The 20,643-nt window shown below is 50.3% G+C and overlaps 3 protein-coding genes across 9 annotated transcripts; 2 read left to right on the plus strand and 1 right to left on the minus strand.

Annotated features, from left to right (window-relative positions):
- The first annotated feature begins 105 nt into the window (after positions 1-105).
- ANKZF1 (ankyrin repeat and zinc finger peptidyl tRNA hydrolase 1) lies at positions 106-6,924 on the plus strand. Of its 2 annotated transcripts, none has more exons than XM_077748687.1 (13): positions 106-509; positions 1,924-2,033; positions 2,257-2,359; positions 2,479-2,672; positions 3,071-3,183; positions 3,278-3,425; positions 3,733-3,961; positions 4,126-4,275; positions 5,111-5,582; positions 5,747-5,858; positions 5,992-6,159; positions 6,297-6,379; positions 6,588-6,924. In XM_077748687.1, exons 1-13 carry the CDS (start codon positions 362-364, stop codon positions 6,709-6,711), a joined length of 2,154 nt encoding a protein of 717 aa, XP_077604813.1. In that variant the 5' UTR covers positions 106-361; the 3' UTR covers positions 6,712-6,924. The 2 variants fall into 2 exon arrangements, with proteins under 2 accessions (XP_077604813.1, XP_077604814.1); XM_077748688.1 differs by having other exon boundaries at positions 4,126-4,227.
- GLB1L (galactosidase beta 1 like) lies at positions 4,993-16,848 on the minus strand. Of its 5 annotated transcripts, XM_077748690.1 has the most exons (19): positions 16,687-16,848; positions 15,828-15,885; positions 15,416-15,721; positions 15,074-15,240; positions 14,679-14,829; positions 14,445-14,505; positions 10,265-10,359; positions 9,986-10,160; positions 9,841-9,899; positions 9,614-9,735; positions 9,460-9,500; positions 9,140-9,258; positions 8,767-8,841; positions 8,558-8,647; positions 8,304-8,417; positions 7,890-8,021; positions 7,441-7,656; positions 5,967-7,290; positions 4,993-5,863 (listed from the first exon to the last, which is right to left on the minus strand). In XM_077748690.1, the coding sequence occupies exons 3-18, from the start codon at positions 15,482-15,484 to the stop codon at positions 7,021-7,023; spliced, it is 1,956 nt and encodes a 651-aa protein (XP_077604816.1). In that variant the 5' UTR covers positions 15,485-15,721; positions 15,828-15,885; positions 16,687-16,848; the 3' UTR covers positions 4,993-5,863; positions 5,967-7,020. The 5 variants fall into 5 exon arrangements, with proteins under 5 accessions (XP_077604816.1, XP_077604818.1, XP_077604817.1 ...); XM_077748692.1 differs by lacking the exon at positions 15,828-15,885 and having other exon boundaries at positions 15,416-15,542; XM_077748691.1 differs by lacking the exon at positions 15,828-15,885.
- Positions 16,849-16,946: 98 nt separating this feature from the next.
- STK16 (serine/threonine kinase 16) lies at positions 16,947-20,329 on the plus strand. 2 transcript variants are annotated; one of them, XM_077748654.1, is made up of 8 exons: positions 16,947-16,980; positions 17,316-17,505; positions 18,073-18,292; positions 18,540-18,673; positions 18,833-18,953; positions 19,080-19,175; positions 19,599-19,720; positions 19,834-20,329. In XM_077748654.1, exons 2-8 carry the CDS (start codon positions 17,420-17,422, stop codon positions 19,970-19,972), a joined length of 918 nt encoding a protein of 305 aa, XP_077604780.1. In that variant the 5' UTR covers positions 16,947-16,980; positions 17,316-17,419; the 3' UTR covers positions 19,973-20,329. The 2 variants fall into 2 exon arrangements, with proteins under 2 accessions (XP_077604780.1, XP_077604781.1); XM_077748655.1 differs by lacking the exon at positions 16,947-16,980 and adding an exon at positions 17,073-17,110.
- The last annotated feature ends 314 nt before the right edge of the window (positions 20,330-20,643 follow it).

The raw sequence follows: 20,643 nt of genomic DNA on the forward strand, positions 1-20,643 counted from the left end.
TGCCGAGGGCGGGGGCGAGTCCACGCAGTTCAGTCATTGCTGGAGCTCATTGCTCGGGTAACAAGGAGTGGTCGATTAGGGAACCTCAGTGATTGTAGCTCTGTTGGACTCTATTTGGGAGTTGCATGCTTCCGTCTTTCACTCCGTGTGGACTGGGGGTTTGAGAGAGAGGGCTGAGGTCACGTATTAACCTATAGAGCGGACTGCTGGTACCAGAGTGAGGCCCGAAGTGCCTTGCGGCGTTGAGGAGACCAAGTCAGGCAGGCAGGAGACGGGGCGGTAGGGCCTCTCTCTAAGGAGCCCTGTTCCTGTCCCCGGCTTTGTGCTCCAGGAGCTGCTCCTAAATAATTTCTGCTCAGCTATGTCGCCAGTTTCAGCTGCAGCCCAGGTTCCTACGTTGGTCTCCCTGTTTGACCTCAGCGCGGATGCTCCGGTCCTTCAGGGCCTGAACTTGGTGAGCCACCCTTCTGGGGAGGCTCTGGCCCAGGCTCTGCGGACTTCCTGTTCAGGTATCTGGGAAGGTTTGGGGAGGACTCATGAGGAACGAGACAGGCTCTTTGGAGCTTATTGTTCCTCCAGGGAACCCATTCGTATTGATATACCCCCAGTTTAAGAGCCCTTGTTGACATTTCTTTCTAAGGATAACATTTATCTTAAATTCACTCCGTCTCTGGGTTGTTTCCAACACGGGCGCCTGGATTGTCTCCAAACAAACGTCTTGCCATTGTTTGTATCAGGTCACGTTTACAAGCACTGCCTGCAACATTACTTCAGAATTCCTAGATAGAGTTCAAGTTTAACTGGAGTCCAATCAAAGTATTCATTCTTGCTGAATATAGAACAAACTTTTTTTTTTTTTATTAATTCTAGGAGAGAGGGAGAGACAGCGTGAGCAGGGGAGGGTCAGAGAGAGAGGGAGACACAGAATCTGAAGCAGGCTCCAGGCTCTGAGCTGGCAGTCAGCACAGAGCCCGACGCGGGGCTCGAACCCACGAACCGCGAGATCATGACCTAAGCGAACGTCGGACGCTTAACCGACTAAGCCACCCAGGCGCCCCTAGAACAAACATTTTTAAATGATTATTTTTTAAAGAGAGAGTGAGTGGGGCAAGGGCACAGAGATTGGGAGACACAATTCCAAGCAGAGGTGGAGCTGGAAGCGCAGAGCCCAAGGCAGGACCGGAACTCAACAACCATGAGATCATGACCTGAGTCAAAATCAAGAGTCGGATGTTTTAACTGAGCCACCTGGGCCCCCAACATAAAAACTTTCTTTTTACAACCTTAGTTTGTCTTTGGTTTTCTTGAGCATGTTTTTTTTAAAAACCACTTTGTAATGTAAAGCTAAAAAAAGTCTCTGAGAAGTGATTTTTGCAGTTACCAAAAATTATTTTTTTTTTTAGAAAAAAAATTTTTAATGTTTTTATTTGTATGTGAGAGAGAGAGACAGCGTGAGCAGGGGAGGGTCAGAGAGAGAGGGAGGCAGGCTCCCTTCTGAAGCAGGCTCCAGGCTCTGAGCTAGCCATCAGCATAGAGCCTGACTCAGGGCTCCAACCCACGAACTGTGAGATCATGACCCGAGCCGAAGTCGGATACTTAACCAACTGAGCTACCCATGCGCCCCACCAAAAATTATTTTAATGTTACCGAAAACTATCTTCTACAGGATTCCTCTAAATAATCCCTCTAGTTAATTTAGTGATTCATGTATATTCATCTTACATGTCTTTTCAGAAGCATATTTATTGTATAAAGTGATTACTGTGCCATTTATTTCATTATTAGATTATAAATTCTTTTAAGGAAAAGGTGCCGTCTTTTTCTTTTATACCATCCCCCTTTGTGTATTAGACAGTGGATGTAATTCCAGGTACTGCAGATTTGGACTCCCTTTCTGCCTCTAATTATCCTCTCCTTATTTAGGTTCAGGGGAGAGAGCAAGCCCAGAAAGAAAACTCCAGGGTCAGCTGGACATTTCAGAAAAGTTATTTTGTTCAACTTGTGACCAGACCTTCCACAACCACCAGGAACAGGTAAAAGCCCAGGTGCAGAGGTAAATTGTGGAAGCAAAAGTAGAATGGTGGGTGAAGAGAGGTAGATGTACGATTTATCTTTAATAAAGGTTTGTGTTTTGATTAAGGCCTTTGGGCCTTATCCAACACACCCCCTGGAGTTCTGTCACTGGTCGTGGGTACCAGAGGGCCAGCCTGGGGCATATTTCTCCATTCAGCCTCCCCCTTTGCCTCCTACCAACAGAGGGAACATTATAAGCTTGACTGGCATCGGTTTAACCTAAAGCAACGTCTCAAGGACAAGCCTCTCCTGTCTGCCGTGGACTTCGAAAAGCAGAGCTCTGCAGGTGATAGCCAGCAGACCTGTGTTGAGTAGGACGTGGGGGTGGAGGAAGGCCCTACCCTAGGAGTTTGCAGAAAGGTCCAAGATGGAACACCAAACCTGTGCACCTCATGTTGTTTTCAGGAGATCTTTCCAGCATCTCAGGATCAGAAGACTCGGACTCAGCCAGTGAAGAGGACTTGCAGACACTGGACGAAGAGAGGGCTGAGTCTGAGAAGCCCGGCAGACCCCAAGGCTTCCACCCCCATCGGGTTCTTTTCCAGAATGCCGGGGGCCAGTTTCTTGATGCCTACCGCTGTGTCCTCGGCCCTCGGCAGGCAAGTGGCAGTGCAGGTTGTGTGATCAGCTGTAGACTTTTGTACACTCAGCCTAGAGTTCCCCTAAACCCAGTCCATTTCTTGCTTTTCCTCTTTCTTCCTGTTGGATGTGGGTATCACAATTGACAGCACAGTCTCAGATTGAATTGGCCTGAATCTGGGGTCAAGTGCAATGGAGTTAAGTTCAGAAACAGACCAACCTAGGTTTGAATTGTCATTCTGCCCCTTGATCTTGACCAGCTCCACAAGCCTCAAATTTTCTTACTTGTAAAATGGAGGCAAGCCTCAGGGTGGTTATATGAAACGAGATAGTGCATGTGAAACACTTAGCCCTGGCCCTTATTTTCTTACTCTCAGTGAATGCAAGATGGGTTTGTGCTGTCCCTCTTGTCATCCAGGTGTCCCCAGAAGAACCAGAACTGCTGCTACAGAACCTGCAAAACGGAGGTCCCAGATACTGTGTGGTGCTTATGGCTGCAGCGGGGCACTTTGCTGGTGCCATTTTTCAAGGGTGAGAGGGTGCTGCGTGGGTGTAAGGATGGAATGGACCCGGTTAGCCTGGGAGTATGGGCTAGTTTCCGGTACTGAGCCTGTGTTGTCTACAGAAGAGACGTGGTGATACACAAGACCTTTCACCGCTACACGGTGCGGGCCAAGCGGGGCACAGCCCAGGGAATTCGGGATGCCCGAGGTGGGACTTCTCGTTCTGCCGGAGCCAACCTGAGGCGCTATAATGAAGCCACGTTATATAAGGTGAGTTAGGCGTCCCAGATCTGGGGGTCCACCAGTGTGCTTTTTACCCCTCTCAACTCGTCAGATGTTCCGGGGGTGGGGGGGGGCGGGGGGAGCCGGACTCCTGTATCCTCCCAGTCTTCATTATTTCTGAGTAGGTGAAGGGAGACAAGGGACTGATCCCCAAGGAACTTAGCCTTCTCATTCTTCCTTCCCCTTTGTTACCTTCTATTTCCCATCCCTTACACATCATCTGTGGGTGATTTTTAGTTGGAGATTTAAAAACAGCAAGTGAAGATACACTGGCCTGAGTTACTCTTTTCTCTAGGATGTCCGCGACCTGCTGGCGGGGCCAGGCTGGGCTAAAGCACTGGAGGAAGCTGGGACAATACTGCTGCGTGCCCCCCGCTCTGGCCGGTCCCTGTTCTTCGGAGGCCGTGGCGCACCCCTGCAACGGGGGGACCCCCGGCTTTGGGATATCCCTCTCGCTACCCGCAGACCCACCTTCCGGGAGCTACAGCGTGTGCTCCAGAAGCTAACCACCTTGCGTGTCCATGGTGAGCCTCTCTGATCTAGATCCTCAGACTCCCTAGATCTTCCTGTACCTTCCAGCCTAAGCTTTGGTTTCTCATTTGTACATCCAGACAGCATCTTCATGGAGAGAAACCTGAGCTGGCTTCTCCTCAACTCAACTTAAGAAACATCTTTTGTTTTATGGCAGAAGGAGACCCCCGGGAGACAGTCAGGTTGGACTCCCCTCAGACACACTGGAAGACCACAAGAGAGAAGGCGGCGGCCACCGAGGCAGAAAGAAAGGTCTCCGGTGATGAAAATGAGGCACTTGGGCAGAATGAGGAGTCTCCCAAACAGGGTTTGAGCACCATCTGACAACTGTCCAATCTCTGTCTGGGTGCCTATCCTACAAATGCAGTCAGATCTCCTGTGGCCACTTCCCTCTTTTTTTTTTTAAGTAGGCTCCATGCCCAGTGCAGAGCCCAACGCAGGGCTTGAACTCACCACCCTGAGTTCAAGACCTAAGCTGATACCAAGAGTCGGATGCTTAACCGACTGAGCCCCCCGGGCACCCCCCTTCCTTCTTTATAGATGAGTCCTTACACAATACACACACCGTTATACACGCACGTAGGTCTGTTATGATAAGGGGTACATGGTAGCAATTGTTGAGATGTGTTTTGTGACCTTTCTAAACTTCCTGTTCTCTTTTGTTCATTGATGTATCCTCAGTACTTAGAAAACACGAAATAGTATAAGCAATAGATGCTTGTGTTGCGCAAATCTTACATAACTGACCCGTCTTACCGGACAGTGTGGTTTGGAGCTAAGGCTTGCTTTCCCTCCTGCAGACTTGTAGTCTGCGTGGCTGTCACTGCTCCTGTGCTCTCCTCTGTTATGTACCATCCTAAGGCTGCTCACAGGGAGAGTCTAGGGACGCTTGTCCCAGCATAGCTCCTGCTAGGTCTGTCCTTGTCTGAGCTGCAAGCGGAGAGCTTCCGCATGGGATACTAACGGATTCAGCTCCTGGTGCGCTACTTTATCTTGGTTGACAAAATACGAATACTTAATCTAATGTCAAGACAATCTGAATGATCTCTTTATGTACATTCTTACGCATCTGGGGCAGCGCACATACTTCCACCCTCTGTGTATATCTTTAGAGGGACTTAACATGTTACATTTTTCCCCAGGTTCAGGGTCAGAGGGAGAGGACAGCTTCCAAGTAGAGTTGGAGCTAGTAGAGATGACAGTGGGGATCCTGGATCTTCGGGAGTTTGAGGTATTGCCGAAGCGGAAGAGGAGGAAAAGGAATAAGAAGGAGAGAAGCCGAGACCCAGAGGCTCTTCCCCAGCAAACGCAAGGAAATGAGGCCTCCTCACAGTCCTCCCAGGAACAGGCAGCTCCTCTGGGGCCTTCCCTGGATGAGGCCAGGACCCCCGATCCGTCAGAGCTCTGGGACATGCTTCTAGCTGCTTGCCGAGCCGGAGATGTCGGGATGTTGAAGCTCCAGCTAGCTGCCGGCCCCGCAGACCCCGGAGTTCTGTCTCTGCTCAGCGCCCCCTTGGGCTCCAGTGGCTTCACGCTTCTGCACGCGGCAGCCGCAGCTGGGAGAGGCTCAGTGGTTCGCCTGCTGCTAGAGGCGGGTGCTGACCCCACTGTGCAGTGAGTAAGGCCAAGCCCTTTGGGGTATAGAGAGGATCATCTGGAGGCTAATGTTGGTACTGGCTACTTGACAGTATTCCCCTTGATCTGGGTCGGTGAGGTTGGGAGATGCAGGAAACAAGTTGAACCCATTTTTGTGTGGGGGGTGGGGTGTTTACACTTAGGGACTCCAGGGCCCGGCCACCATATACAGTCGCAGCTGACAGGTCAACACGTAATGAGTTCCGAAGGTTCATGGAGAAGAATCCAGATGCTTATGATTACAGCAAGGCTCAGGTAAGCTGGGAAAGGAAGCAGCAGCAGAGCAGGAAGCCATCATGGATCCTGCCTAGATCGTCCCCACTTTCTTACAGTTTTCCCAAAGGTAGCGTGTATGGGTCTTACCTTACACCTCCTGGCAATCCTCCAGGTGCCAGGGCCACTGACACCAGAAATGGAGGCACGGCAGGCTATGCGGAAGAGGGAGCAGAAGGCTGCCCGGCGGCAGCGGGAAGAACAGCAGCGAGAGCGGCAGGAGCAGGAGGAGCGGGAGCGAGCGGAGCGGCAGCGCTTTGCCGCCCTCAGCGATCGCGAGAAGGTGAGGCTGGCGGTTCCCTCTTCCACAGCTAAGACCTCCTTAGACGTCTGACCCCTTCCCTGTGCACAGCTGTCACTTCTGGAACATCCTGTCCACCACTGGGGCCTTGTCCTTAACATGACTTCTCTTCCCCGCAGAGAGCTCTGGCTGCAGAGCGCCGACTGGCCGCCCAGCTGGGAGCCCCCACCCCTCAGACCCCGGACTCTGCAGTCAGTGCTCCGTAAGCGCAGAGGCAGGCATGACGGGTGGGCTGTGCTGGGGCAAGTAGAACGAGTGCCTGCAGAGTACTCGGAAAGGCCATTGAGGGGACCTGAGAAGCTGAGAACCCTCTGCAGCAAAACCAGAAATGGCGGGAAGGCTGATGGGGAGAGCTTGGACTGGAAAGTTTCTGGGGTACCTGTTCAGCCATTTGTGTTCCTCCTGTTCAGACGCTGCTGGAGTTGCGGGACATCCCTCCAAGGCCTCATTCCCTTTCACTACCTCGACTTCTATTTCTGCTCCACACGCTGCCTCCGGGATCATCGCTGCCAGGCTGGAAAGCCCTCTTCCTGATCTCTTAGGGCTGTGCCTGGGGCCAACTCTGGGCCCTGAGAGGGTGCATTCACACTAGCCCTAGGTTTCTTCTTTCCCATGAAACCAGAGCGTTTGGAAGATTAGGGAGGACACTCAGGAACCAGGGCAAAGACAGAGGTGTGTGGAGTGGGTACTATCTCTGGAACTTTAATCACAATAAAGTTTGGCAAGGAAACTGCACTTGTACTTGCATTCAGGCCTTGTGGCCTTTTGTTCCTCGTGGTCACTGGGGCCAGCACCAAGGGATCCTGCCCACTCCGTGTCCCAGGTCCAAGGGTTATCTTACTTTCAGTGCCCACTTAACTCCATTGGTTCAGAGGGATTTTGTGTATCAGCTGAGAGGGAATAGATGTATGTCTTATGCAAGGTGCTATTGAGGATAGGCTTATCCAGAAACTGGATTTTGGGCTCAGGAGGCACATTTTCTAGCTCCAGCAATGTGATTTTGTTGAGGGCTCCCCCAAAAAACAGCAGGGGTCTTGGCACATAGAGGGTCTGTTGTGGCCCCTGCCTTGTCCAGTACCGGCCCAAGTTAAACCCATTGATCCAGACTTGGCCCTGGCAAAGAGAGAAGAAAATAAAGGGTCAGCTCTCAAGGGGGTAGAATCATACCCTTTTGCGTTTCTAATCAGAGGAGTAATTTCTGCAGCTCTGTCTTCCATGATTTTCCTCTCCTCACTCTGACCCTAACCCCACTGTCAGCAATACCTTGGTCCATCCAGGTAGAAAGAGAAAAGTGTCCCCGCCTTCTCCTAAAATTGGGAACGTTGTGGAGTAGAAGGTGGGGCCGGAGGGCACTTGAGGATGTGAACTTCTCGGCAACTCGAGGGGAAACCACGTCTTCACAAGTTTATCAACTTTCAGAGGGAACATCAGCCACTGGGTAAGGACTGTTTGCCCCAGAACTGGTGGCTCTAATAGGCCCTGTGAAGAAGGGAAATGAAAATTCATTATTCATTAAACTCTTAAAGTCAAACTGTCCCTAATCAGGCCCTGAGATAAACTAGTGGCCATGTCTAGATCCCCACAAGTGACTACTTTGATGCCTAAGTACTAACCACATGGCCCTTATTTATCTTTCATTAGGCCCCTATCTTTGCAATGGCCTTTGGTCAGTAAGAGTATGGAGGAGAAGGGGGTGCGGACAGCTAGCTCACCTTGAAGTCACTGCTGTTGGACCCAAAACTGAGCCTCCCCATGTTCTCCAGCAGAATGTCCAGTGTGGCCCCTATATTCCCCATCAAAAACAGTTGGTGTCTCATGTTTCGTTCCAAAACACCCTGAAACACCTGTGGATAAAAGTATCTGTAACCGGAAGGACTCAGCATCTAGCCCGTGGCCATGACACAGGACACTACGTTTAGCACCTATATTTGGAGAGCAATGAGAATATAGCCTATCTGCTAGTTACCCATCCATCCTGGAACCTTAGCCTCAGCCAAATTCTTCCTCATCCCAGCTTATCCCCGGACCCCCTGAAAATGCGGGCAGACAATGGGAAAGGTAGATAAGGGGACCTTAAGGCTAAAGGGTGCTGAGGAGGAGAGGAGATGGCCTCACAAGGTTCTTACCCCATCTACCATCACATAGGCACGGTCATGGACTCCATTGTTAGGCACCCAGAATTGTGTTGGCTCAGAAACAGTATAGGTCAGATAGGTCCGGTACAACATAAAGCCAAAGTCCTGGGTGTGGAAGAGTAAGTACTTAAGATGAGCTGAGAGGTAAGAAAGGACACCATGGAGAAGATGTGAAGCTTAGAGAACCTTTGACTACAGCTGTTGATGAAGGCTGCCATACCTACTGGATGTGGATTATGCCTTACCTGTTTGACAGCCTCAAAGGTCATTGGCAAGATTGAACGGATGGGTCCATGGGGGCACAGGAAGTCCAGGAAAGTCAGCAGATCCCCATCCTATTCAAATAAGGGAAAGTATCAGAATAAAGAGGAGGTTTCAGAATAGAGGGCAGGATAGGCTAGGCCATTTAGAGAATAAAGGGATAGGATCAGAGAAAAGATGGGGAAGAGCTTACCAGGTGCAGAGTCAAAGGTCCAAACATCATCTTGGGGCTGGGGGGAGGTAAAGGTCCCAAAGGAATTTCCTGGAACTGAGCCCAAATTCTCTCAGAAGCCATAGGAAAACCACACAACCCTTATTCCAAGGCCTAGCACAGGCTTCTCAACCTGGGGTCCAGGGAAGGGCTTCATGGGGTCATGAAGATCTCGTACACACTTGTGTGTATCTTCCCAGGTAGTCGCTGTTTGGGTGGGTGGGGAAATGCTTCCATGAAGCTCTGTGGCCCAGACAACAACCAATGATTTATGGGATCCCATTACAAACAATTTAGGTACTCTCTTTCCCCAAATTAATAAAAGCCTTTGGCACTTAATGAAGTGGTAGGGCACCTCGCTGATGACATTTCGGAGAGCAAAAAGCTTAGGTGTAGGGTCCCCTGCTTCAGATATTGGTGCATCGTAGTCATAGCTGGTAGTAATTGGAAGAAAGCGTCCCTTGTCATCAGCACCTGGGGTCAAATCAATTTTATTAATTCACTATCTTTCAAATCATAGGTACTAAGCTAAGAAATTCCTGCAGAGAATTTTGCCGTCCGAGGGGACAGTGGTGGCCACATCCAGCTTCTAGACCTCTAATCTACCTAGCCCTCATATTCTAATTCCTTGATACGTCCATCCCTGCTTCTACCCTAGAGACCATCTGGACTCACCATTCCAGTATCCAAAGTTGGTACCTCCATGGAACATGTACCTGAAGAGGGGGGAAGGTAGGGGGAAAGACAAAAGCTGACCCACTGAATCTTCATTTTCATCCCTAACACCACCCAGTTACAGCTTCATGTTGGCCCCCGTGTCCCCAGTTACATGTTCACACTGGCTCCCAACTTCAGCATGTTCTCTAGACCTTTGGTTACAGCCGAAATGGACCGCATGGAGTGATTCTGGCCCCAGTAATCCAGCCAGCCCGTGTAGTATTCAGAGTTCACCTAGAAGGTGAAGTGAAAGAAGCCATAAATGAAATGGGGAGCTGAGCTCGACCCATTCCCAACCCTGACTCCTGCTTTGACTGCCATGCCCTCCAGGCTCCTCACCAATGGCCCATGGGGTTCATACTTCCGAAGCAGGGCAAAGATTTTGGTCATGTTGTCAGCTGCAGAGAGGAGGCAAAAGATGAAAGGTAAACATAGAAGAAGTGCTGCTTCCCCAGACTCCACTCCTAACCCTTGCTCAGGAGACCTGGGCCAAAATCGACAGTGGTATAGAGTCCCTGGAGGGAGCCACATTTGAGTCCTTCAGGCCCATCTGTGGTGAAGAGCAAGATCCTGTCTCCTAGCAGCGCACGGAAGAGCCCGGCCAAGTGTCTCATGTAGGTGAAGTCACAGGCTTTGTAGCTACCATATTCGTTCTCCACCTGCCAAGCAAAAGGAAAAGTAGAGCTTGGCTCTGCAGTGGAGGTTAGGGAACCCTGGCTCCTCCTTCCCCTTCCGCAGTCAATTTGTACCCAGTCACTTGTACCTGAATGCTAATGATGTTGCCCCCATTGTGGTAGAGCCATGGATATAACTTGGGCAGCAAGACCTTGAACCAGGAGTCCACTGCGGCGAGAAAGTCTAAAGGAAGGAGAAGTACTCTGCTCATTAGGACACCACTGCCTCCACAGCTCCCACCCACAGCATCTATGCCAGCAACCTCAGTGATGCCTGAACCCTGATGCCCTGAACTGCATCCCACTTGTCCACAAATAAATCCGAGAAGCAGTGACTCTGAAGCCCTAAGCGCTTATGTATTTGCACGGCAAGGACATCTGGGCATAGGAAACCTTGAAGCACCATTTCTTGTAAATTTAATTTTTAAACATAAAAAAAATGTTAGATGCATCATATGAGCGATTATTATGTAATCAGTGTATACTCGAGAGTGCTGTGAAGTAGCATGGGAATTCACAGAAATGTAGAATATCTGACCTGCACCCTAACGTAAGTGACGATCCAAGTGATTTCAGTCATCAGTTGAAACATCATTGTATTAGGTATCATGTCTTAGGTATCACCGCCAACTCCTATTTTGTGATTTTTGTTAATTCATCCTCTGCCTGACATTTTCTCCCCACCGTCCTTTTATCTAGCCAACTCCAATGCAAGCTTCAGATCTTAACTTATTTCAGCTCCTCAAGAAAACCTCTGATATCCCAGATGAGGGTAGATGTCCCTGTTACACACTCTCACATCACCTCATCCTTTTTGAAGCATGTAATGAATTATAATGAAGCATTTATTTCTATAACTGTTTCCCAGCAGTCGCTCTCCCCCAATGAGCAGGAACCTTGTCTGTCAGATTCATTTGCTGCATCCTATCACTGGGGACAATGCCTAGCAGGTAGCAGACTCTCAAAGGTGGATTCAATGAAAGATGTGTTGGAGGATATTTTTGCATTAAAACACTGAACCCCTTTACATTTTGTGTCCTGTACACAGGGTGTCCCGGTTTCACTGCCTCCTTTAACCCAAGCATATACTAAATCTCACCCAACAAGTATTTCTCGGTGTTTACTGTATGCCAAACAATGTTCTAAGCATTGGGGATATAGAACAAAATACACAAAAATCTCTGCCCTTCTGGAATTTTCTTTCCAGTGAGGAAGGCAGACGATAAATAAATAGCTAAGAAGTATAGTATGTTAGTGCCAACAACAAAAAAATAGAGCCGAGAAGGAGATATATGGTGGGAGAGCTTAAATTTTAGAGCATAGCCCAGGGAAGGCGTCATAGAGGAGGTGATTGTGCAGGAAGACAGAGGGAGCACCGAGTGCAAAGGCCTCAATGCAGGAATGTGCCTGATGAGTTTGAAAAACAGCAATGAGGCCAGTGTGAACATGAGGGAAAGAGTAGATGTCAGTAGGTGACCAGGCCAATTAGGTAGGCCCTTATAGGTCATTTTAAGGAATCCATGGTTCATATTCTGGATGAGATGAGAACCTACTGGAGAGATTTAAGCAGAGAAATGACATGATCTGAGATACATGTTTAAACTAATATTTGTATTGAGAACAGACTATAAGGGGTGAGGGGCAAAGAAGGGGAAGCAATAAGGAAGTTATTCAAGTAGTCCTGGTGGGAGAGGTGGCTTGGACCAGAGAGGGTGATGAAAAGTAGTTGAATTCAATATATTTGGAGTGTAAAGCTGCAGGATTTTGTTGGTTGAATGTGAGGTGTGAGAAAAAGGCGTGAAGAATACCATAGTGTTTATTTAGCCTAATCAGTTGGAAAATGGAGTTGCCATGAATTGAGACAAGATCATAGGAATGGCTGGTTGGGGAGGCAATACCAGGAATTTAACTGTACCATTGTGCCTTTTAGGTCTCCAAACATGCAATTAGATATGTTTTTAGAAGCCAAAGGGGGCGCCTGGGTGGCTTAGTCGGTTAAGCGTCTGACTTTCNGAGTTAACATGTTTCAGAGTCATTAGCTATTAGATGGGATTGAAATCCATGAGAATGGATGAGATTCTCTAAGGAAACACATAGAAAAGAGAAGTATCCCAGGACTGAGCCCTGAAACACCTCAGCATTTAGAGGAAAGAGAAAGGGAGAAGAACCAGCAAAACACTAAGAAGGAGGGGTCAGCAAGGTTGGGATGTGGGGGAAGGGGCAGGGACCAGATAAAGGTGGTATCTTAAAGCTGAGAGATGAGTGCATTTCAAAGGATGGAGGCCCAGAAAGGGACCATGGATTCAGCAGTGAAGAGGTCGCTAGCTTTCTTGAGAAATATGGACACTGCGTGCTGGTGTTCCATGACTACTTTGCCATTTCAAAAATATTTCAGTCAGCTGAGTTGGGGAACTGCTAGGAGGGGTGTAAAGCTCTTCAGAACCCTATGAAGTGGAACAGCACCTGGAAGGTCCACAGCAGATATGAAGCATTTTTACCAGAGTGTCTTTTTTTTTTTTAATGTTTATTTTAGAGAGAGAGACAGAGTCTGAGTGGGGGGAGGGGCAGAGCGAGGGACACACAGAATATGAAGAATGCTCCAGGCTCTGAGCTGTCAGCACAGAGCCTGACACAGGGCTCAAACTCAGGAACCAGGAGATCATGACCTGAGCTGAAATCAGAACTGCTTAACCGACTGAGCCACCCAGGTCCTACCAGAGTGATCTTTTTTAAAAGATATAAATCAGATACAATCACTCCCTTGCTCAGATGATGGAATTCCTATTTATATCTGAAGTAAAATCCAAACTCCTTGAAATATTGGGTATTTCAGAGCTTAATCTTGAGTTCTTATCTTTTCTCTCCTATGCTCTTTCCCCAGGCAACGCCCTAGTACCTGTGGATCTAAAAGCCATCTTTAGACTGATGAATCCCAAATTTATCTCTAGCTCAGACCTCCCCTTGAGCTCCACACTCCTACAGCTAATGGCTGACTTAATATCCTCACTTGAGTGTGATATGATAAAAACTTAATGTGATCAGAAGAATTGTTTTTCCCCAAAAAAGTGATCCTTTACCACCCCTAGTCTCTTCCATCTTCCCTACGTCAATACTGGCACCAACATCTTGACTAGCCAGAAACTTGATTCCTTTCTTTCCGGGCCCTACCCACGCTGCCCCTACTCTTCCCCTTCCCATCAAAATCTATCAGTAAGTCCTGGTGATTTTGCTCCCCAACCTGCATCTCAATTCTGCCCTCTTCTTCCCATCTCGTCTCACCTTAGTCTAGGAGCCACCGCCTGCCTCCGGCAACTAACAGCCAGAGTCTCCCAATCAGTTTCCCCACCTATACCCTTGCTCTCCTCCCTCCACTCTCCACACCCAGGCTCAAGTAATCTGAAAATAAATCAGTATGTCTCCTTAAAAAGCTCTTTCAATGGTATGTCTCGTTAAGCTCTTTCAGTGGCTTTCTACTCTGCTGAGGACAACATGCAAACCCCTTATAATGGCCCACAAGGTCCTGCATTAACATTTCCTATCCATTTCCCTTCCCTGTGATGCTCCAACCAAGCGGGCCTCAACCATGCCATGTTCTTTCCCATCTCTGGGCTTTAGAATATACTGTGTCCTCTACCTGGTCATTCTCACCTCACTATATGACCAGAGCTCTCCCATGCTAGAGTCGAAATGTCATCATTTCAGAAAAGCTTTTTTCTGATCTCTTTACCAAAACCAAGCCTTCTCTGTTTTTAATTTTTTTTTAATGTTTATTTTTGATAGATATAAAGAGAGACAGGGAGGAGAGGGAGGGTCAGAGAGAAAGGGAGACACAGAATCTGCAGCAGGCTCCGGGCTCTGAGCTGTCAGCACAGAGCCTGATGCGGGGCTCGAACTCACAATCTCTGAGATCACAACCTGAGCCAAAGTCAGACATTTAACCCTCTGAGCCCCTCGTGTGCCCCAACAGTCCTTCTCTGTTATTCACGATCTCAGTTCCTTGTCTATTTTCTTGTGTGGTATTTATACAGCTTGCAATAATCTTACAGGCTTTGGTTTTTTGACAATCTGTTTCTTTCACCATAAGCTCCATTGCACAGGGACTGTGTCTGTGTGGTCCCCCAGTTTCTAGCATCTTGCTGGGCATGAAGGAAACACTCAAATATCTGCATCAATGATCTCCAGTTTGGGGATGGTCTCATCTGTTTTGGGAACTCAACAATCCATTTTGTTGCTGTTGTTTTTTTGTGTTAAAAACTTGTCTCCACTCACCTGGATCTGAGGTTCTCAGATGGATTTCAGGTTTTTGAAGCAACCAGGCTGGGAGACCCCCCTGAGACAAACACGAAGACGACAGGTTTTGTTGTTTGGGAGTGGAGCAGCGGAGGCAAGGAGGGAGGATATTGCGTTTAGCACTGGAAGTGGCCCTGCAGTGTGGGCAGGTGGGAGGAGTCTCGGAAGTGCACGACGGGAATGGCTCCAGTTCTATCCCTTCTCCTAACTCACCATCTCCCACTCTGCACAGATGTAAGGTCCTGGTCTCAGTATGACCAACAGGTTCGCTATAGATGCCTCATTCAGAAATGCAATGAGGTCCCGGCTGCCATTAAAATTATAGACCCCAGGCTCTGGCTCATGGTAGTTCCAGGGCACATAACTGAGAAAGAAAGAGGTTAACAGGGCCCAAGGCAGGATGGTGCTGAAGAAGCCTAAGGGCTCAGGCCTTGCAGGGAATCTCCAAAAAGCACTTGGAAGAAGGTCCTGGCCCACCCTTTCCCACCCTAGGCGGGGACACCCTGGAGCTCTCACACCCAGCCAGTCTTCCTGTCCCAACCCCTTCCTCAAGGGGGTGGTAGGAAGAATAAATCCCACCCTCCATGGCTCTCCGGAGCACTTCTTACAACTGGACAGCATTGAGGCCACTCATTCGCATCTTGAAGAGCCGGTCTGCCCAAAGCACCCGTGGTACTCGAAAGTAGTGCAAGCTGCCAGACACGTAGCGGAACGGGGCTCCATCCAGGAGGAATCTGTCATTTTCCCGATCCAGTATGAACGACCGAGTGTCTGCCTGCAAAGGGAGACACTACTTTCAGCAGAAGTCTGGAGTGGGGGGGTCAGTGTCTGCGGAGGAGATGGAACTAGGCCTGCTCATTGTTATGTTAATTTCACTTTCTTTCTCTCCTGGGATAGATCCGATCCCGCCTCACCTCACCCAGCCTGCTGATTCAATCCTGTGGTTTTACCTGGGGCAGCAGCAGCGTCAGAAGTGGCAACAGCAGGGAAGGAAGGCAGGGCGGCTTCTTAGGAGCCATGGCGCTAACAGGGCTCCTCTAGTCAGAGAGGGCGGTCCGGCTGTCACGTGGCGGATTCCTGGGAGGGAACCTCAGCGAGCAAGGGGGTGGAGACCACCTCTAGTTGCCAGGCGATTAGCCTGGACTTGTCCACCCGCTACTCTACTAGTTTGTAAAATCCTCTACATCTTGAATCAGCTTCATCAGCGTCACCTGGGAGCTTGTTAGAAATGCAGAGTCTCAGGTCCTACCTCAGACCTATAGAATCAGAATTTGTATTTTAACAAGATGCCAGGCGATTCTAAAGACATGCAAGATTGAGAAGCTCTGTTCTACTAAACAGCTCCCTGAGGGTGAAGAGTACCTTGTCCATCTTGAATCCTCAGCTTCTAGCACAGGACCGGGCACATAGCAGGTTAAATCTAGATGAATGAATGTCAGAACCAGGGGGCTAAAACAGGTTCAGAACCAAGAGAAACCAGATCTTCCCAGTGGTGTGAAAGTAGGGGAACAGGTTGTAAGAGGGATCTTTTTTCCTGGTGACCCTGTTTCAGCAAGAGAGAGCATCTTGGCCATCCCATCTTCTTTGGATGTGCACTGCTCTCCAATTTATCCCTGCCTGCCTGTGCGAGAGATGCCAAAGACAACTTGGTGCGAAGGCTTAGGGATTTGTGAATTTCCATGACTCCTGCCTTCACAGTCCCAAGCCTGGGATGTAAGGACCAGGATAATATAAAAATAATAATTTCTGTTTACTGACACTAAGGGCTGTGTGTCAAATATCGTGCTAAACACTTTACACCTCATTTAATTTTCAAAAAACTCTGCGCGGTAGATAATTCTCATTTCCATTTTACAGAAGAAATTGAGAGAAAAGATAAATAGCCTGTTTAAGGTCACATGCCTAGTTTAGCAGAGATGGGATTTGAATTAGCCAGTCTAGCCTCACAGTACGTGCACTTAACCTTGTTTACGTGTAGGGAAACTGAGGCTCTGAGAGGTTAAGTAAGTTGACCGAGGTCACACAGCTAGTAACTAAGCTATTAAAACAAGATTTAGAACCTTGTCTAGTTTAAGAGCCTAAGCTCTTAACCACTGAAACTAGGGTAGTGGGATACAGGCCAGAGTCCCCAAGGTTGTACAAAACAGAGATGCAGGGGTCCAGGCCGCCAGCACCCACCCCAGCACCGCCCCTCGCGGCTGGACTGTAGTCAGCCTCCTACCTCCGGCATTGGGAGATGGAAGTCCTGGGGGCCTCGGGCCGAGCCCGGCTTTGCTCCCCTTTGGCGTACGTGCCTGCGTCTTGACCACTACTGACGGCCAATTGTGGAACCCTCACCCGAGTCCTGGGACCCGTCCTACCCCAGGCTTAGCCCGCCCCCGGCCTCTCCGCTCCCTGCCCCCACATCATCCACACGCCCAGCGGTTGCTAGGATACCGCGGGCCGTTACGCCGGCGCGGAATGATGACGTATCCACTCCTTCCGGTCTCCGGCGCCTGTCTCCAGCCCGAGCCAGGTCAGTGGCGAACCGGGCTGACCCTCCGCGGGCTCTGGGTGCCGAGCCCGGGGGTGGGCTCTGCCGGAGGTGGGCCAGGGCCTCGGGCTCCNGGCGGCCCAATGGCCGCGGGAGCGGGGGCCTCTCACTGGTGAGCTGGGGTTGGAAGAAGCGACCTGGTAGTCGCTGTGTGGCCGGAGACTTTAAGGCACCTGACTCCAACCTTCTTGGAGTCAGCGTCGCCAGGGCTCGTTGTCTCTATGTTACGAGACCTGGGCCCCAGCTCTCCTGGTATTCAGGGGTCGTCTGGATTGCCCCCGACCCACGACCCTGCCGGGTATTTTTTTTCCTTCCAGTATGATCCGCTGGGCCCCCAGCGCATCCCCCGGAAGAGCCCACCCAACCTGGACGAAGCCTTCGGCAACCTCAGACCGCCGTTGAGGAGAATGACTGAGACACTATGGGCCACGCGTTGTGTGTCTGCTCTCGGGGAACTGTCATCATTGACAATAAGCGCTACCTCTTCATCCAGAAACTGGGGGAGGGGTGAGTCTTTGGAAACCACTCAGCTAGTAGCCCCCGGGGTTATGGTGATTGAAGGACAGCAGTCTGCACATGATAGGGGCATAGAAGTGCCCTCTTAACATATCCTTTAGGGCACCTGACGGAGCCTAGCGACACGGTAGTCAAAAAAGTAGATTCAGGAGCCAGGCCTCCTGGGCCCGCCTTGCGTGACCTTGAAAAGCCATGGTTTCTTCATCTGCTTCATGGAGATACTTTTTTTTTGGTCACTGATGGAGTTGTAAGGATTAAATGAGATAATGCATATAAAACATCTCACCCAGGGCCTGGTTCGCAGCATGTGATAAGTGTTGAGTGTCACTCATTTAATGTTTATGGTGCGTTTGTCATGTGCAGGACACTGCGTTATGACCAAAGCACCTCAAAGATTGCTGTGTTCCTGCTCTGGAGCCCAAAGTGTAAAATCGGCACACTTCTCTTGAAACCACATCTTGGGAGGGTTTCTGCCAACTGGGAAAGAAAACCNCCCCAGGGACTTCCTAGCAGAATGGGACATGACTGTGGTCCTTCACTGACCCCTTTGGCCCACAGTGGGTTCAGCTATGTGGACCTAGTGGAGGGGTTACATGATGGACACTTCTACGCCCTGAAGCGGATCCTGTGTCACGAGCAGCAGGATCGGGAGGAGGCCCAGCGAGAAGCAGACATGCATCGCCTCTTCCATCACCCCAATATCCTCCGCCTTGTGGCTTATTGTCTGAGGGAGCGGGGCCCTAAGCATGAAGCCTGGCTGCTGCTACCCTTCTTCAAGGTCAGAAAGTCTCCTGGCAATGGAGGGGCTTGCAACAAAGCCGTCTACCAAGGGCTGTGTGAGTAGTCAAGCATGTCAGGAAGCAGACGCCTCTTCAGATTTGGGGTTCACAGGAACCCAGGTGGGAGTGTGAAGCGTGCAGAGTGTGCGGTGAAAGAGTTGATAGGCTGTGACCTAGGGAAGGGGTCAGACTCAGGGATCAGAGGCCCAAAAAACATCTCCAACTTTGGGGAAACTTGTGTTGCAGAGGGGTACGCTGTGGAATGAGATAGAAAGGCTGAAGGACAAAGGCAACTTCTTGACTGAAGATCAAATCCTTCAGCTGCTCCTCGGTATCTGCAGAGGCCTTGAGGCCATTCATGTCAGAGGTTATGCCCACAGGTCAGTGAGAGGGCCGTGTGTATTTTCGGGGCAGAAAGGAAGGGGATTGAGAGGTCTCTGCTCTCCCTCCCAAGGAACAATCCCCAAGATTCTTTGGCCCCCAGGGATTCCAGCCTCCCTATCCAGGGCTGCTCATGGGCCATTTCCACTTCCCTACAGGGACCTGAAGCCTACCAATATCTTGCTTGGAGATGAGGGGCAACCGGTTTTAATGGACTTGGGTTCCATGAATCAAGCTCGCATCCATGTGGAGGGCTCCCGCCAGGCTCTGGCCCTGCAGGTAACAGACCCCCCGGCTCCTTTGCCCCCCTATCCCCCATCACCAACTTCTTCCAGTGGATGCCCTAGTTTGGTCACATGACTATGACCTGTGCCCCACTTTTGAGCTGTGGGGCCACTGTTCCAGGACTGGGCAGCCCAGAGATGCACCATCTCCTACCGGGCCCCGGAGCTCTTCTCTGTGCAGAGCCACTGTGTCATCGATGAGCGGACCGATGTCTGGGTGAGGAACATGTAGGCGGGAGTTTGGGGGGAGAGGAGTGCGACTCTGTACCTGCTGGGAAGTAGAAGGGCAGGTCTTTGGTTTTGAGTGCATGGGGCCCCCGGAACTGCATGTGTCTCCATCCCCCTCGACTTCCTTCCTGGGAGCTGTCGTTGACACTGTACTCAGTTGCTCAGGAAGTGGTATAATCCCGCTCTTTGAACAGAGTGAATACAGCTAAGCGTCAGGGCTGAAGGCAGTGGCTAAACTCGGGGTGCAGAAGCCTCCAGCTAACTGGCGGTTTCTCTGGACCCTGGCTTGGTGTCATGTGGCTGAGGTTGGCATATTCTTTTTAGCTTATGTAGTCACATTTCACTACAGAATTAAGAGGAGAGGTATCCCCTCCAGTGGTCCCCTGTCAAAGAATAACCAAGTTGTGCTCAGTCCCTAGGCTGTGTGCTATATGCCATGATGTTTGGGGAGGGCCCGTACGACATGGTGTTCCAGAAGGGTGACAGTGTGGCCCTTGCTGTGCAGAACCAGCTAAGCATCCCGCAGAGTCCCAGGTAAGCAATAAAAGGGCCACCAAACACTTCAGACTGCTCCGACATTGGTAGAGTTGGGACCTCTGCGCAGGGAACGAGGACTCTCGGGTCACCATGCCCACCTCCTTCCACAGGCATTCTTCAGCACTGCGGCAGCTCTTGGCCTCCATGATGTCCGTAGACCCCCAGCAGCGACCCCCCGTCCATCTCCTCCTCAGTCAGCTGGAGCCACTGCAGCCCCCAACTTTGGGCCAGCACACCACCCAAATCTGAACAAACCAGTGGCCATGTTGAGGTGGCCCCCGGGCCTTGGAAGGAGGCTCCCCTCCCCTTATTAGAGTCTCCACCTGTTCTCCGCAGGACTTGTCTTGTAGTTGGGGGCAGGTGGATGGGGGACAGCCAACTCAGCCTTCCGTCTCTGTTTCTGCTCTCTGCTCGCTTATCTCCAAGAGCAACAACTGAACGGGGGACTCACTGAGTTGAGGTGGCCAGGGGCGGGGGATGGGGAAAGGGAAACTGATAGAATCGAGAAAGGCTCTGAGCAGGACTGCTGAGCTTACATCATGGTCTGCCTCCACATCTGGGAGCAGGAGAATGTATAAAAAGAATAAAGTGAAAGCTTGGAGTGGATCTTAGTCTCATTTTTCCTGGAGTGGGAGAGAAGAGGTGCCAGGGGCCCAAGGTCTGGTTGCCATTTCCAAGAGAACAACCTGGGAAGAGGGACCGGTGTGGTGAGGGATGGTGTGACTTCGTCGTTCCATGTAAGGAGGCAGGTATCCTTACCTTACATCGGGCCAGCCCGAAGCGGGCAGTTATAGCTCACCTTAGTCCAACACTTAAAGCTGTTCTGGATCGAGCTGGCCTCAGTGCTAAGAACTGGGACCGGGGCCCCCGAGAAGCACTCAGTTCTTTCCTTCGTTCCCAGGAGTGGGTAGCTGAGTCAG

Source organism: Crocuta crocuta, unplaced genomic scaffold (genome assembly GCF_008692635.1).
Source record: "Crocuta crocuta isolate KB4526 unplaced genomic scaffold, BGI_CrCroc_1.0 scaffold229, whole genome shotgun sequence".
Classification (NCBI taxonomy): domain Eukaryota; kingdom Metazoa; phylum Chordata; class Mammalia; order Carnivora; family Hyaenidae; genus Crocuta; species Crocuta crocuta.